The sequence below is a fragment of the Sceloporus occidentalis genome, unplaced genomic scaffold, assembly GCF_023333645.1.
Source record: "Sceloporus occidentalis isolate IW3139 unplaced genomic scaffold, rSceOcc1.0.p SCAF_7, whole genome shotgun sequence".
Classification (NCBI taxonomy): Eukaryota; Metazoa; Chordata; class Lepidosauria; order Squamata; family Phrynosomatidae; genus Sceloporus; species Sceloporus occidentalis.
The window spans coordinates 3,591,302-3,606,081 of NW_028316987.1; the positions used below are offsets into that span (position 1 = coordinate 3,591,302).

A 14,780-nucleotide genomic window follows, 5' to 3' on the forward strand; every position below is an offset into this window, starting at 1 on the left:
AAACCCTGGTCTCCAGACTCCAACACTCAAACTACTACACTGCATTGGCTTTCTATGCCCACCCATAGGTGAGCAGAAATTTATTTCTGAGTCCACCCACACAGGATTTCCAACTTTCATCATAATTTTACAAAACTTGTAATGCACTCTCATGTTTACATACATGTTATAAGGCAGTAGTTGGTTACCTTTATAAGACAGTACTGTATACATTTATCTGGGTCTAAATCCTACTGCATTGTAATGTCACAGAATTATTGAGTCAGATGGGATCTTCAGGTCATCTAATCTAACATCATTCTCAGCAGAGGATTTGCAAGGCAAGAATTAAATACAGCACACCTGAACACTGGTTGCTCATCCTCTGCTTTGTTATCTCCAGTGAAGGTCTTTGTCCTTTGATGGGACTTACCTCTGAGTAGATATGCATTAGTGTGAAATAAGGAATCACCATGAAACACAATGGAATATGCTGATTAAGTTTCTTTGTCGGATCTGCACAATATGCAGATATGGGTGTGAATTTAGACAACCATCAGTCACATGGTAACCAGTAGAAACATGACAGGCAGTTGCCTCCAACTTTGTGGTAAAGTTAAGAGTAGCATTCCCTCCCATTTTCCAGAATTTAATTATTTCCAGTGTGAGTTTCAACACTCATAGCCATTTCTAGACTAGGACAATGGTTCCAAGCAGCATTCCAGTGTGGTTTAGCAGTTAGAGCACTAGACTGGGATCTGGGACATTGAATGAATCTCTACTGAGCCATGAAACTCAGAGGAGGGCCACAGATCCCAGAGCTCATCAGAGGAAGGCAGGATATAAAAGCAATTAACAGTAACAATAGTAATTAGCAATAAATAAATGCAACTAAAAGCAAGAATTGCTGCAGAAAATTAGCCCCATGATGCAGAATCAGGGCTAATAAAAAGCAGTTACTTGAGCTGAAGAATGAGACATCAGTTCCGCACATTCCATGTCCCAAAACTGACTACACTAGGGGCTGTATCTTGTTTTTAACATTGGCACTGTAACAATGTCCTTCACTGTGCCCAAAAGTAACAGGTGTGGAGTGTGATGGAGTCTCCTTTAGAAGTTTTTAAACAGAGGCTGAATGGTCATCTGTTGGCAGTGCTTTGATTGTGTATTCCTGCATGGCAGGGGGTAGACTGGATGACCTGAGGGGTCTCTTCCAACTGCATGAGTCTGTGACTTGAGGTTTATTTAGGGAGTATAATAAGGCAAGTATGTGGCATACAGCCCTCTCCTCCAATGCCTTATTGCCACTTCCCAGCCCAGCCATCTAGTGACCATTTCATTCTGCCCTGACCAAATTCTTGGTTCCTAGAAGCCTGCCAGATATCTTGAAGAACACATAGATTATAAGCGAGATGGATGTTTTACCTCCATAATTCGTTAAACTATCCATTTCTTTCAGTTTTTAATCCAAGAAATAAAAGTTATACTGTATTCTGTGCGATACAAATTCCCAAAAGTTCACTTTCAGACTCAAAATCATCATGGTTAAAACTCAGAAACAATGGACAACATAATAATTTATTTAAAATCACAAGGTTTATCAAATCACAACCTTGTTCCCACAAGGAACTGCTGAACCTGAAATATTTGTTCATACAGACTGGTGCCACACTGCAGAAATAAAGTGGTTTGATGCTGGTTTAACTTCCATGGCTCAATGCTATGGGATTCTGGGATTTGTAGTCTGGTGATGGTCACCAGAGCTCTCTGACAGAAAAGGCTAAATAGCTTACAGAATTATAAAACCCAGAATTCTATAGCATTGAGTCATGGCAGTTACACTGCTTTATTTCTGCAGTGTAGATACACCAGCCAAGGCCTTAACCACAGATGAGCAAGGAAAGTGTAGCTGTAAGTCAACATGCTTCCCCCAGAGTGGGTTTTATGGCCCTCAACCCTTCCAGACAGAGTCCCTGGAATGAAACTCTTCTGCCCAACCATTAATTGTTTTCCTTGAACCACCAGCACTCCTTGTCGCAATTCAGTCTTCAAGGGCCCTTTCACACTATTCATTTATAGTACTTAAAGTCAATTTAAACTGCCATGGCTGCATCCCTGTGGAATCTTGGAGTTTGTAGTTTGATGACGCACTAGAGAGCACTAGCTGGAAATTCTAAATACTCTCTGTAAAATACAGATCCCAGGATACCACTAGATGAAACCTTGACGGTTAAAGTAGAAACATAGCCCGATAATTGAGTAGTGTGGAAGGACTCTAAAAAGTAACTTTTCCAAGCTCTGAAAAAATGCTCCTCTGCACGATGGTCATTAGGACCGAAGGGTTTGACATGCATGTTAAAAAACCCCACACACAATTGCTGTTTGGTCCTGGCTGATCTGAAAGGCTGCAGACCAAATGGGGAGGGTTGTCTTTGATGTAAAGAAGACCTAAACAACATAGGTACATGAAATATTCACCAGATAGTATATGAGTTCCGGTCGGGGGGGGGGGTGTTAAGATGACCCACTTTATTTATCCTGCTTCTTTACCTTCCTTCACTCCCACCTTTCCATCGTTCACCCCTGGGGCAGACTGTACTCTATGGTATGTGTGTGGCTGCTGGCGACAGTGTTGGGTGGTAAGAGAACATCAAAAGAACTGGGGAGTACCAGCGAGTTGAAAAGGGTGTAATTAAAAAGCCTGAGTTGTACTCGTTTTTTGCAGATGTTTGAAGTATCTGAGAGTGCACAGAGGCATCAAAGAGTCCGGGGGGAGCAGCTGGAGACAGAAAACCGGGAACATCCTGGTGGAACGAATTGATTCAGGACTTGCACCTGCTGCGGAGGACATTCCACTTGGGACCAGAGGAGAGCAAGGCAGAAGGGGGGTCTAAAAGGCCTTCTAATCTAGCCCTCAGATGCAAACGAGAAGAGAAGAGCCATTCTACGACAAAGTAATCCAGATTGTAGGCCAAAACAGAAAGATTATGTGTGATGGGGAAATGGAACACAGAACAAAACAAGTCACTGAATGACTTCCAGCTCCAGCTATCCTGGCCTTTGAAAGAAAGGCTAGGGAGAAGTACAAAGAGCAGAGCCTTTTCAGTGGTGGGACCTCTGCTCTGGAATCTACCACAGTTTGCTGGGCTTGGTCTCTTGCTTTCTAGGGAATGTGACAATGCTGTATTTATTCCAAAGCCATTTTGGGCAGCTGGCTTATATCAGTTATGTGTCTCTTTTGAACACACACACATACCCACTCTGTTGTACAGGCACTTTGGTTATATTTTTATGCATATATTTTCATGGGGGGTGTTGCTATGTTTTTAGCTTCATCGAGGGCCTATCTGGGCCTGAATGGCAGCCTAGACTTTCAAAAGCTGAAGTTAATAAAACAAAGGATGAAAAACTATAAATAGTGTATTTAAAACAAAACCCAGGGCTCATTCACAGCCTGCAACTATAACACTATATTTCAGTTTAACTGCCATGGCACCATCCTATGGAGTCCAAGGGTTTATAGCCTGGTGAAGCACCAAACGTCCCAGGCTGAGAATTCAAAATGCCCTGTCCTAAACTGCAAATCCCAGAATTCCATGGGAACTCGCACTAGCAGTTACCACTAGCATTAAAAAAAACATATATCTATAGGCCACCAAAATGGAAATTATTAGAAAAGTGAAGGTTAGTGAAAGAAAAAATAATAATTTCTGATGCATTTTGAAAGAAGTATTGTAGCAGTCTCTAGAAGATTGCAAATGTTTTTTGTTTACTTATGCAATGTTTACCTGAGCTGGATTTTTTCAGGTCATCATATCTTTAGTTCTGAATAAAAAGTCTGCTTAAATATGTTCAAGCTGCTCTTCTGTTTTTGTGGTGTAGGAAACTATCCCTGTTTGTTTCATGTTATTTCTGCCTCTGGTACCAATGTTTCTAATGAAAAAGTACAAATCTGATGATTGCCACTTGAACCTCACCTCCTCATGTTTCTCCACACAGCTCCCAAGAGAAATATCCTCTCCTCTCTTACCAAGGCTCCCCATTTACACCATTACAGGTAAGGCACAGACTTCCCTGGAAAAAGACCAAACCCTTCCTCCCTCCACCAAGAAGGCATCTTCTTCCTCAGGGTGCTAGAGACCCCAGGGCACCTCTTCCGTAGACCTATTAGTTACCTAATCCCCCCCCCTCTTTTTTTTTCTTCCCTGACAGGAAAAATCAGGTCTACACAGTCTGTGCAAACTGTTCCACAGTTTGACCTGTGAAAAGGCAGTGAATATTGCAGACACTGTGGCCGAGAACCATCTGGAGCTCTTTCTGGAGCATATATTAGAATCAACGGAGAGGTAGATGGACTGCTCTTTCTCCTCCTCTCCTCACACACAGCCCTAGGGTCCTGAGTTTCCCCTTTCTGGGTGTAGAAGCCCAGTAAGAATGTGATGTCTCCCTTTTTCCATTTCTCTTGCAGGGAATGTCTTGATCTAATGTTTTTAGCCCTAGCTTCATCAAAGTGTGATTTGGATCATGTGATGCACCTCTTGATCCGCACGATTGCTGGGGGACATTACTCTTTTCCTGTAGGGGAGGAAAAAGAGTGTGAGATGAAGGTAAGGAGATCTCTCCCTCGCAAGGCCTATCCTGATGGGCCTCAAGAGGTGTCCTCTTATTGAGCCCAGGATGTCCTTTCCTCAGATACTGGTAGTCAGATTCATTGCGACCATCATTGCTTACATCCCACAAACCAAGAAGCTGGACAAATGGATCCAAGACCTCAGCGTCATCTTGATGGATTTCGTAGCAGAACAAATCCAGAGCCCTGGGGGATATGGACTGAGAAATTCATGACACTAAAGTAAGATGTGTTTCTTCCTTCTTTCTGGGGATGAAATGGTTTCCATTCCGCTTGATGAAGCTAGACATAGGAATACAAATCCTACAAGCTTTTGTGTCACCTAAGAATGTGGAGATGTGACAATTGTTGTCTCTTCTCTGCAGAGATACAGCCGATACCATTAAAATCATCGAAGAAAAATGGGGCCTAATGGACGCTGTACTCTCGAAGCACCATGACTTTGATTAGGTGAGTTATAGAATCATTAGTTGGGAGAATGTCCATTTGGAAAATTACAGCATTCAAAAGGGAAAATGGCCAAGTCAAAACAACTGCTTTCTCTGTTCTTTTCCAGGCAACAATCCCCATATGGGACTGAAAGGCCATCGCTTCACTTCCAGGAATGCTGTGGCCCAAAGGGACATTTCAGGTTTCCAGGCTGCCGGAGGGAACTCGAGTGGAGAAGTCACAGACGGCTTGCAAGTCCCTCTAAAGACTCTGTGCTGGCTCTGGGGGAGGGGAAAGATGCCAACACACCTCCAAATTTGCGGGGGAACCACTCCGGGACCCCCACACACACACACACACGTATTTTAAAATTATTATTTTTGTTTTTTTAATAAATTTTATTAGTTAAAATAACATCACATCACATTCAACATATGAAACAAACATACAAAACCAGTCTTTGAAGGTTTATCCAACAAAAAAGTAAGCTGCATATATTTTGGGCTTTCCTTCTTATCTTCATATTCTGGACATACATAGTTGCCGACATCTTTCATCATCATCCTTCTTCTTCTTCTGCCTTCCCCTTCACAAACCTTCTCCTTACATAATGCAACTTACTTAAGTCCTTCTTCTCCTTACTCTCTTCTACTTCACATCTTCTTTCAACCACCATCAACTGAATATCTTTCATTCTCTTCCTCCGCTCTTACCTTCTTACTATCTTATCTTTGCTTTCATTCAAAGTTCCTCACATACCAACTTCCTCCTCAACTCTTGACAGTTTCTTAGCCTCTGCTCTTGTGGATTTCCAGAATTAGTATATTTAGTTAACTTGTTTTATTTCTTTGTTTGCTTTTCATTATTTTTAATACTACTATTAATATCTTTGCTACTATAATAAAAGAAAGAAAGAAAAAGATTTGGTAATTTGTGTTCTATTTTATTTGTATTCTATTTTTATAAGATCATTTATTTATATGTTTATATGTTTACTGTGACACATTTAAAATTCTACCTCTGTAATTGAAGTACATGGTAGACTCTCTCCCTCAATCTCTTATAATTCTTCATATTTCTTCCCATTCAATCCGTATTTTAACTTCCTATGCTTCTCTTAATCAATGTATTTTAGAAACATTTGTTAATCAATATTCTTTCTGTTTTCTAAATATGTTAGAATTTGTTCCCATTCTTTAAGAACTTCCTCCAGGGGTTTTAGGGACATTTTTTGTGACAATATATCCATTTCTAACATATCATTTAATTTATTTAGCCAATTTGTTGTTTCGGGTACTATTTTTGCTTTCCAGTTCTGTGCAAACAATATGCGTGCCGTCATCGTTATATAAAAACAATTTTTTCATGTTTTTTTCTATTTCAGGGCCCCACATACTTAATTGGAAAAATTCAGGTTTTAGTTGTATTTTTTCTCTCTAAGATCTTTTCAACAATACTGAAACACCTGAATAATAAATACACTGGGCCCTTGGCATCCACTGGGTTTTTGTTCCAAATCAAGATTTGCTTTTGGGAATGAGTGTGTACATATATATTTTTATATATCAAAATATTTTCAAACTGTAGATGGTTGAATCTGTGAATATGGAGGGCTGACTGTATTTAAAAAGGCTATGCGAAAAAGCAACACTCTGCCTTTTTCTGTCTTCTCCCCCCACTAAGGTCCAAAAGAGACGACAGAAATACAATCTAGTTTGAGACCGCTTTAACTGCCCTGGCTCAATGCTGGGGAATCCTGGGAATTGTACTTTATTGTGGTACCACAAGTGAGAAAGCTAAATATCTCACAAAACTACAGTTCCCACAATTCCCTAGCATTGAGCCAGGGCAGTTAAAGCGGTCTCAAAGTGGATTATTTCTGCAGTGTGTTTTGGACCTGAGTTTATTAACTGAAAGCTACTTTCACACTTTGAACTCAGATTGCAGCAATTGAAGGAAGCTGAGGACAAAAGGGGCAAAGTGGGGGAAAGAGAGAGAAATGGGGACATTTTAAGAGCATCTCAAAAAGTGGGATTGCAGGGGATTAGTTTGGGGCTGTCCCTGCCAACTCGGGATGGTTGAAGGGTAGCTGTTTATGTTAGCATTAGTAGGAAGAAACATTTAAAATGATGTGAATGCATTAACTGCTGACCTCTTTAGAATTTGGCAATATTGACAGCATCGCTGCAGGAACCCATGGACCTAAATCCAGTTTTAGATTCGACTGGAGTAGACTCCTCTCTGGTGGTGCTAAAGGAGAGCGCTACAGATCCCATGAACTTCCTAAAAGAGAAATAAATGGGTCCACACCCAAATGAATCCTGATGTTTCCCAGAAAGCTAAAATGACTCAACTTTAGAATATCATGAGAAGAAGACATAACTCACTAGAAAAGACAAGAAATGCTTAGTAATGGAGAAGACGGTAGGAAAGGAGGAAGAGCTCGTTGCAGATGGATAGACTCAATGAAGAAAGTCACCGCTGCCTTGAGGCATGCTTTTGACAACCATCTCTCATTTATAGGGGAGCCATAAATTGAAATTGACTCGACAGCAATTAACAACAGAGAAGACCCATTGACTCTCTTGGAATGATCGATGTGTTGACTCACCACCTTTCAACAATTGAATGAAAGACTCTCTTCTAGTTGGAAGTAAGCAACCAGATGGTTGATGGAGAGGTTTCCACTCCAGCAGCTACAGAATAATAACCAATGTGGCAGAAAAGCATCTACCAATGACTGCAGAACTGACAATGGTTACCTGCATCACCACACTCCAAGACACACCGAGGAAACAGCAGGGACGTAGCCAAGGGGTCCAGACCCCCCCTTCCATTAGAAAAATGAATGGTGTGTGCTGCTGCGCCGCCATGCCCAAGCCCCATTATAATGGTGGCACTTAGTCTGGACCCCCCCCCCCCTTCCTAAAATCCTGGCTACATCCCTGGAAACAGTCTGTGCATTGATGATGCCTGACACAAATCAAAGCAGTCCAATACTCTGGAAAGCCCACTCTGCCTGATTGCAGCCTTGGGCCACCTTCCTGTTAAACCATTTGGTCCACCTTTCGTGGCACTTGTCTCGAAAGATGGGCCCCAACAAAATTGGGCAATGGAGCATGGTGGTAAGAGATGGTGCATGAAGGGCAACGATTCCCCTGTGGAAAAAGCCAACACACAAACTTGCTTTGCCTCCTCATATACAGTATGTGAGTATGTCTGTTCCATGGAAATGAAAAGGTAAGAGTCAGAAAATCAGTGCTGGGTTCCAAATAGCAGTGAATGCTACAACACAGAGCCTTTTCCAATATCACTACTGGAATGTCCTCCCAACAGCAAAGCAGATACAACAGGAAGCCAAGAGAAGCCATAATCACATAATATCTTCTTGTTGTTGGTAGCAGTCTTCAAGGTGACTTCTACTCATGGTGACCCTGTGGATGAGACATCTCCAAGACCTTATCTCTGCTTTAGTCTTGTAGATTCAGACCTGTGACCTCTCTGATTGAATCTATCCATCTGGCATGTGGTGCTTCTCCTCTGACTACTATCTACACTCATCCCTACATATTTGCAGCTTTGATATTTGCGGATATGATTATTCACGGATTTGATTAATATGCTCTCTCTAGGAATATCTAGGTCCTCCAGTGCAACTCTATGGTCAACTTTAACTAAAAGTTGCACTGAAAGACTTAGAGATTCCTAGAGAGGACACTCTACTAGGCCTTTGTAGCTCCTCCAGCGCAGTTCTATGGTCAATGTCTGTTAGACGTTGACCTCAGATTTTTTTGTGGATTTTTTGTGCTCTGTGGCCATGTTCTAGAAGAGTTTCTTCCTGACGTTTCGCCAGCATCTGTGGCTGGCATCTTCAGAGATGCTGCCAAAACGTCACGAAGAAACTCTTCTAGAATGTGGCCACAAAGCCCAACCCCCCCCCCAAAAAAAAAACAAAAAACTATGGATGTTAGCCATGAAAGCCTTCGACTTCACATTGACCACAGAGGACCTAGAGGCTCTTAGAGAGGTGTTTTTGTTATTTGCGGTTTTTCCATATTCACAAGAGTCTTGTGCCCTTAACCCTTGCGAATATGGAGCAACAAGTGCACTACCTTTTCTCGCATTATGGTCTTCTCTAATGTGATGCCTTCTCATGATGTGGCCAAAGTACGACAGCCTCAGTTTTGTCAACTTGGTTTCCAGGGAGATTTCAGGCTTGAACTGTTCAAGGATCCATTTATTTATCTTTTTGGCCACCCACAGTATCCTGAGCACTCTTCTCCAGCACAAATGAGTCGATTTATCCACTTTCTTCACTCTCCAGCGCTCATATCCATGCGTGGTGTTGGGGAAGTCAACAGCTTGGACAATTCTAACTTTAATGCTCAGTTGTATACCTTTACTCTTTAGGATCTTTACTAGTTCTTTCATGGCTGCCCTTCCCATTTCTAGCCTTCTTCTTATGTCTTGGCTGCCGTCTCCGTTGTGATCAGTGTTTGATCCAAGGTATGAGAACACTTTGACCATTTCAATTTCTTAATTATCTAGGTTAAATTTAGATTTAGCTCTCTCTACTCTGAAAACCAGTAAGAAAACAGAGCAAAAGCAAACCAGTCAATTGTTAATCTATCCTGACTGGTCCAAGGAGGAGGCCCAAGGAGCCATGGCGACCATTATGTGGAGATGTCTTCCTTGGAGACATTGGTATCTTTGCTGTCAGAGAGATGTTGAAGGTACAAGTTGGAGAGCCCTCTGGACCAGCAGAGAAACAACCAGTGGCCCAGAGAGAGTGGCACCTCTTGAGGATTTGGCATTCTGGGAAGCAGTGCCATGGATCCACCAGATTTCACAGAAACCAGTGGGAAAGATCATGAGCCAGAGACATCAGTGTCCCTGAAGTCTTGTTTCAGCCAAGGTGAGTTTGCTGTTAATCTTGATTTTGGCATACCCTTCATCTGTCCTACATTTGCCAGGGACAGTCCTGATTCATCCTCTGTCACCCCACTTTCCTAGCTGCACTGGAAATGTCCCAGTTCGTCCTTCCCAATACACTCAGGTGAATGCAAATCGTTTCCACCTCTCTTAAGTGTGTTCTTCCACATTGGTAACTTTTGCCATCTTGACCACACTGTTGTTGCTTGGCCACACATATCCTGGTCCTCATTTGTGAAACATTGGAGGGTACGCCTTGGTAATAGATAATGGCCAGTCAATGATACCAAATATTTGGAAGCACTTGAGTTTGTAATAGTGTCATCCTGTTGTTGAGGAATGCAACCAAGTCTGAGACCAAGACCAGGCTTCAGAGTCTCTTCTGACATTTAGGGAATGAGGCTGTGTAAAAGCAACCTTTGTGATTAACAGCCAGGATAAAAACTCTGTATCAGCCCAGTGTTGTAGAACACAGGACCCTCAAAGCAAGAGCTTCATGCTATTGCATTATAGACGTCTCTTTCCATCACCTTTGACTTCCCAATATCTTGAAGGACTAAAACAGGACATAGCCAACCATTCCCTCCAAGCCCAACAACTGAAAACATTACATGATTTCCTGCCAAGAGAGGATGAAATGGAAAGGGCCGGCATGTTTATTTTTCCTTCCTTGATACAATAGCATCCCTTCCCACACTGCTACACCCCAGTGAGTTTGCAGAGGGTTGTATGGGATGCCAGCTAGTAGGATGAAACATGAATGATTGCGGGATTTATAGAAATCCTTCTGGAAATGGTATTCTGTCCCACATAAGAGAGCTTCCCTTCCCCTTGATGTGTCTGGATTTACTTACCATCTTCCCCATCTTTTCATTTCCATCCAGGTCTGAAACAGCTGCACCACAGCCAGGGACTCTGTAATGCCACCTTGGTAGCAGGAGGAAAGAGGTTTCCTTGCAACAGGTGGGTATCCATCCCAACACTAAGCAGGGTAGCTAGAAACCCATGTTTAGTGAAAAAGTCCCTTCTTTTTTTAGATAGATTAGTGGCCCCCTCCTCAGTGGTACCCACATACTGGCTCCATACCTCTGTCGTCTCCCTGTTCCAAATGCTTTTAAAACATGCCACTTTCCCTCTTCTCTTTCCACTTTCCACCTTTACCTTCACCTTCCTTCAATTGCTGCAGACAGGGCTCAAAGTGCAAAAGTGAGTTGCACACAATCAATTGATCAAGAGAGAGAAGAGGCAGGGAGGAGAGAGCCTTGCCCTTCCCAGCAAGCTCAAGCAGAAGCAAACTGCTGTGTGTTCTTCCTCATTAATAACATTTTGCCACCTTCACCATGTGGTTTGGCCACATGTTTCCTGGTTGTCATCTGTAAAATGTTGGTTGGTATGTAGCTCCATGGCCAACGCAATGATCTCTGTCCCTCTCACAGGGCACTGTTGGCGTCCATCAGCCCTTACTTCCAGGCTGTGTTCACCAGTGACTTCAAGGAATCCAGGGACGGGGAAGTTCTCCTGAAAGACATGGACCCTTCCATCCTCCAGAACCTGCTCACCTTCCTCTACTCGGGAGAGCTGACCCTCCGTCCGGAGATTGCTGAAGATCTTTTCACAGCAGCCAGCCGACTCCAGCTCTTGCCCGCCTTGACGCTCATTAGCAGGTAGCACAAGAGGTCTGGCTCCTCAAAAGTCTTTCCCCAGTTTCCGCTGGACATAAATGGCTTCACCATGGAGTTCCAGTCACCACTTTCCTTTCCAGTGATGTGCTTTCTCTCCATTGAACCCTGGCAGATATCTAATAGAGAGGATTTCCAAGGAGAATTGCCTTTGCCTTTACATGCTGGCTCGGGATCACAACAATGCCACCCTCTTGCACGGCACCTTACTCTACCTGTGTCTTCATTTTGAATCCATCTTGGAACACCAGGATTTCCTACATCTTGACCTTGGGGCGTTGATCTGCATCATCTCTTCGGACCAGCTAGCCGTGGCCTCAGAAATGGACGTCTTCCAGGCTGTGCACCACTGGATAAAAGCTGCACCTGCCCAACGGCTGGAGGCACTTGGGACGTTGCTGCGGCACATACGTTTCCCACTGTTGACCCCTGAGGAAATGGTGAAAGTCCAGGGAGATATAGTCATGCTTGGCCTGCATGTGGAGATGGAGTGGAAAGACCTTGATGGGGCTGGGAGACTGCAACTGAGCAGAGGCCTCCGACAAGGAATGTTCCAGGAACAGATTGTGTGCATCAAAGTCCCTCGGCTGAGAGACATCCTCTCCGCCAATGAGGATATGGACTGCTACATGGAGTGCTTGAATCCCGACACGGGGTCGAGGGCAAAGCTGCCGCATTTAGAACTGGTGGCACTCCCTGGATGTTCAGTCCTGGAGCACAGGTTGTACATCTCAGGAGGAAAACACCCAGATGGTTCCTACTCCTGTGCCTTGCATGAATACAGCTCCCTTGCAGACCGCTGGGCCCAGCTCCCGGCTATGTCAACCCCCCGGTCGGTACACATGTTCTTAACTTGCAAGCAAAAGCTCTTCGCCCTGAGCGGCTGGAATGACACAGGCCCTCTTGCCTCTGCGGAGAGTTTCAACGTGGTCCAGCAAACGTGGGCCCCCATCGCCAGCCTGCCCATTGTTCTGCGCTTCTCAGCCTCAGCTTCCTTCAAGAACAAGCTCTATCTAATAGGCGGGGATGCCGACTCCGATGAGGTGGTTTACCAGGGCATACTTATCTACAGCATCCCCTTGGATACCTGGGCGCAGGTGCCTCTAGAATTCAGTCTCCATGGCGCCTCTGCCGTTACCATGGAGACCGGCATCTGTATCATTGGGGGCTTCTTCTCCAAAAAGGTCACACCTCCATACCCAAACAGGAGGTTCAGCCAGCTTCTTCCCTGTACCCCCAAATGCTTCTTCATGCACGATGCCGGCGTGATAAGCAAGGAGATCACCATCCCTCCTCTGCCACTGCCCCTGGCTTTTGCCGGTGCCACTTGTTTCCAGGGGAGAATTTATGTGATGGGAGGAGTGTGCACCTCCAGGACACACGACGCCATTTACCACTGGGAGCCTGGAGAAGCTGCCTGGACCCAGTACCCAGAGAGCCTCGCAGGGCAAGGGACCATCCTGCGGCGGGTGCTGAAGTGTGTAACCCTGAAGGTGGCAAGGCCAAACCTGAGGGCTCTGATTCAAGATGCATCTGTAAGCCGGGTGGCTGTTGGGCTGAAGATTTCCATCAGAGGAAGAGGGGAGGATGACCACCCTAATCCCTTCGGTCAAGCTTCTTTGGTTTCAGTGGACGCAGGAACACAGTGAGCGATGCTGAAACTCCCCAGAGGGAAGATGTATTTTCATCTGGACTCCTCTCATTCTGAACCCATTAAAAGCATATGCCATCTCTCCTTCTCAGTCAGTCTCATTCTCGCATTCCTGCAGAAAAATGACCACTAAATATTCTGGATCGATAGTTTGCATAGCTTTAGGGCTCAGACTCCAACAAACCATTCCCCCAAAGCGTCCGTTCTTGGAATTGCTCCTTCTTTTTAATGGTTATGCTTTTAACTACCATTTTCAGCATGGGGAAGGGTCACAGTTTAGGGCTCAGACTGCAACAAACCATACCACCAAATATGTTGAATTAAGGACAGCCTCCACTGAAGAAGTGTTTCAAGAGAGCACCAGAAAGGGCCAGTGCATGACCCTCCAACTGTCTCAGTGTTGCTGGGGCCAGTTCTGATTAATCCTCTGTCATCCCATTTTTCCCGCTGCTTTTCAAATGTCCAGATTTTTCTGTCCTTCTCCATTGACTAAGCAGAAGGGAGAGGAGGGGAAGGGATGTAACTTTCCCTTCCCTGTAGATTCAGGCATGAGAAAACTGCTGCAAGTCTCTCCTGGCTTGGTTGCTCTTCCTCATTAATACTCTTTGCCACCTTGATCACACTCTAATGTTGCTTGACCATAGATGTCTTGGTTTTCATCTAGGAAATGCTGGAGGATATGCGAGTGTCTGCACGGATATAGAGGTTGAGCAGACGTTGCAAGGGAACATAAGCAAGCACACAGGCCAGCTCTATTAGTCTCAAAAGTAGCCACAGATCTTAACAACTGCACATTTTAAGGGTTAGAATGCAGTTCCCCAAAGACATTATGAAGAGCATGTCTGCAGCCACGGAGGGGATCCTGGGAGAGAGCAGCGGTGGTGCATATCTCTGTGTCTGAGGCTCCCGGACAGCCTTCTTGAGTGTTAAAAGAAGATATGTCCAGGTAGGGCTAGAAGGCCATCTCCTCTTCTATCTTCTTTTCAGAGTTAGGCATTTTCAATAATCACTGTTTTCTTGCAAGAGGATCTGCTGTGCCATACCTGCAGCAAAAGTGCAAATTAGTTGCCCTGTCAGAGGAGAAGGTACACAGGTTGAGACCCATTTATCTATATTTGGCCTCATCAGTCAAGATGAGGCTATTTTGGAAAGAGTGGAGCAAACTTTTCTGGAAGGTTAAGAAATTGGGGGGGGGGGGGTCTATAATGTGTGACAATTAAGGAAAAAGATACTTGGAGAAATGTGACACACAGAAAAAGAGCTATCCAGAAACATGCTTCAAGCCTGGAGCTCCACAGCTAATTCCAAGTACACCCCTTTAATCGGCAATTATCTCTGAAGTCATTGGGTGGCCTTGGAGAGCACTGTGGATGGAAGAGCTACTGTCAATTCTGAAAGGGAGAAGGTGGTAGCAAGTGATTGTTCAGTGGAAAAGAAACAGTGGTGTCATGTAAAATTTGTTTTCTCCACGGGATGAAGA

At 44.1% G+C, this 14,780-nt stretch overlaps 1 protein-coding gene across 1 annotated transcript; it reads left to right on the forward strand.

Moving 5' to 3' along the window:
• Nucleotides 1–9,868: 9,868 nt before the first annotated feature.
• LOC149309039 (kelch-like protein 6) lies at nucleotides 9,869–13,298 on the forward strand. The gene is made up of 4 exons (XM_089532039.1): nucleotides 9,869–9,953; nucleotides 10,855–10,933; nucleotides 11,407–11,634; nucleotides 11,765–13,298. The coding sequence occupies exons 1-4, from the start codon at nucleotides 9,869–9,871 to the stop codon at nucleotides 13,296–13,298; spliced, it is 1,926 nt and encodes a 641-aa protein (XP_089388165.1).
• The last annotated feature ends 1,482 nt before the right edge of the window (nucleotides 13,299–14,780 follow it).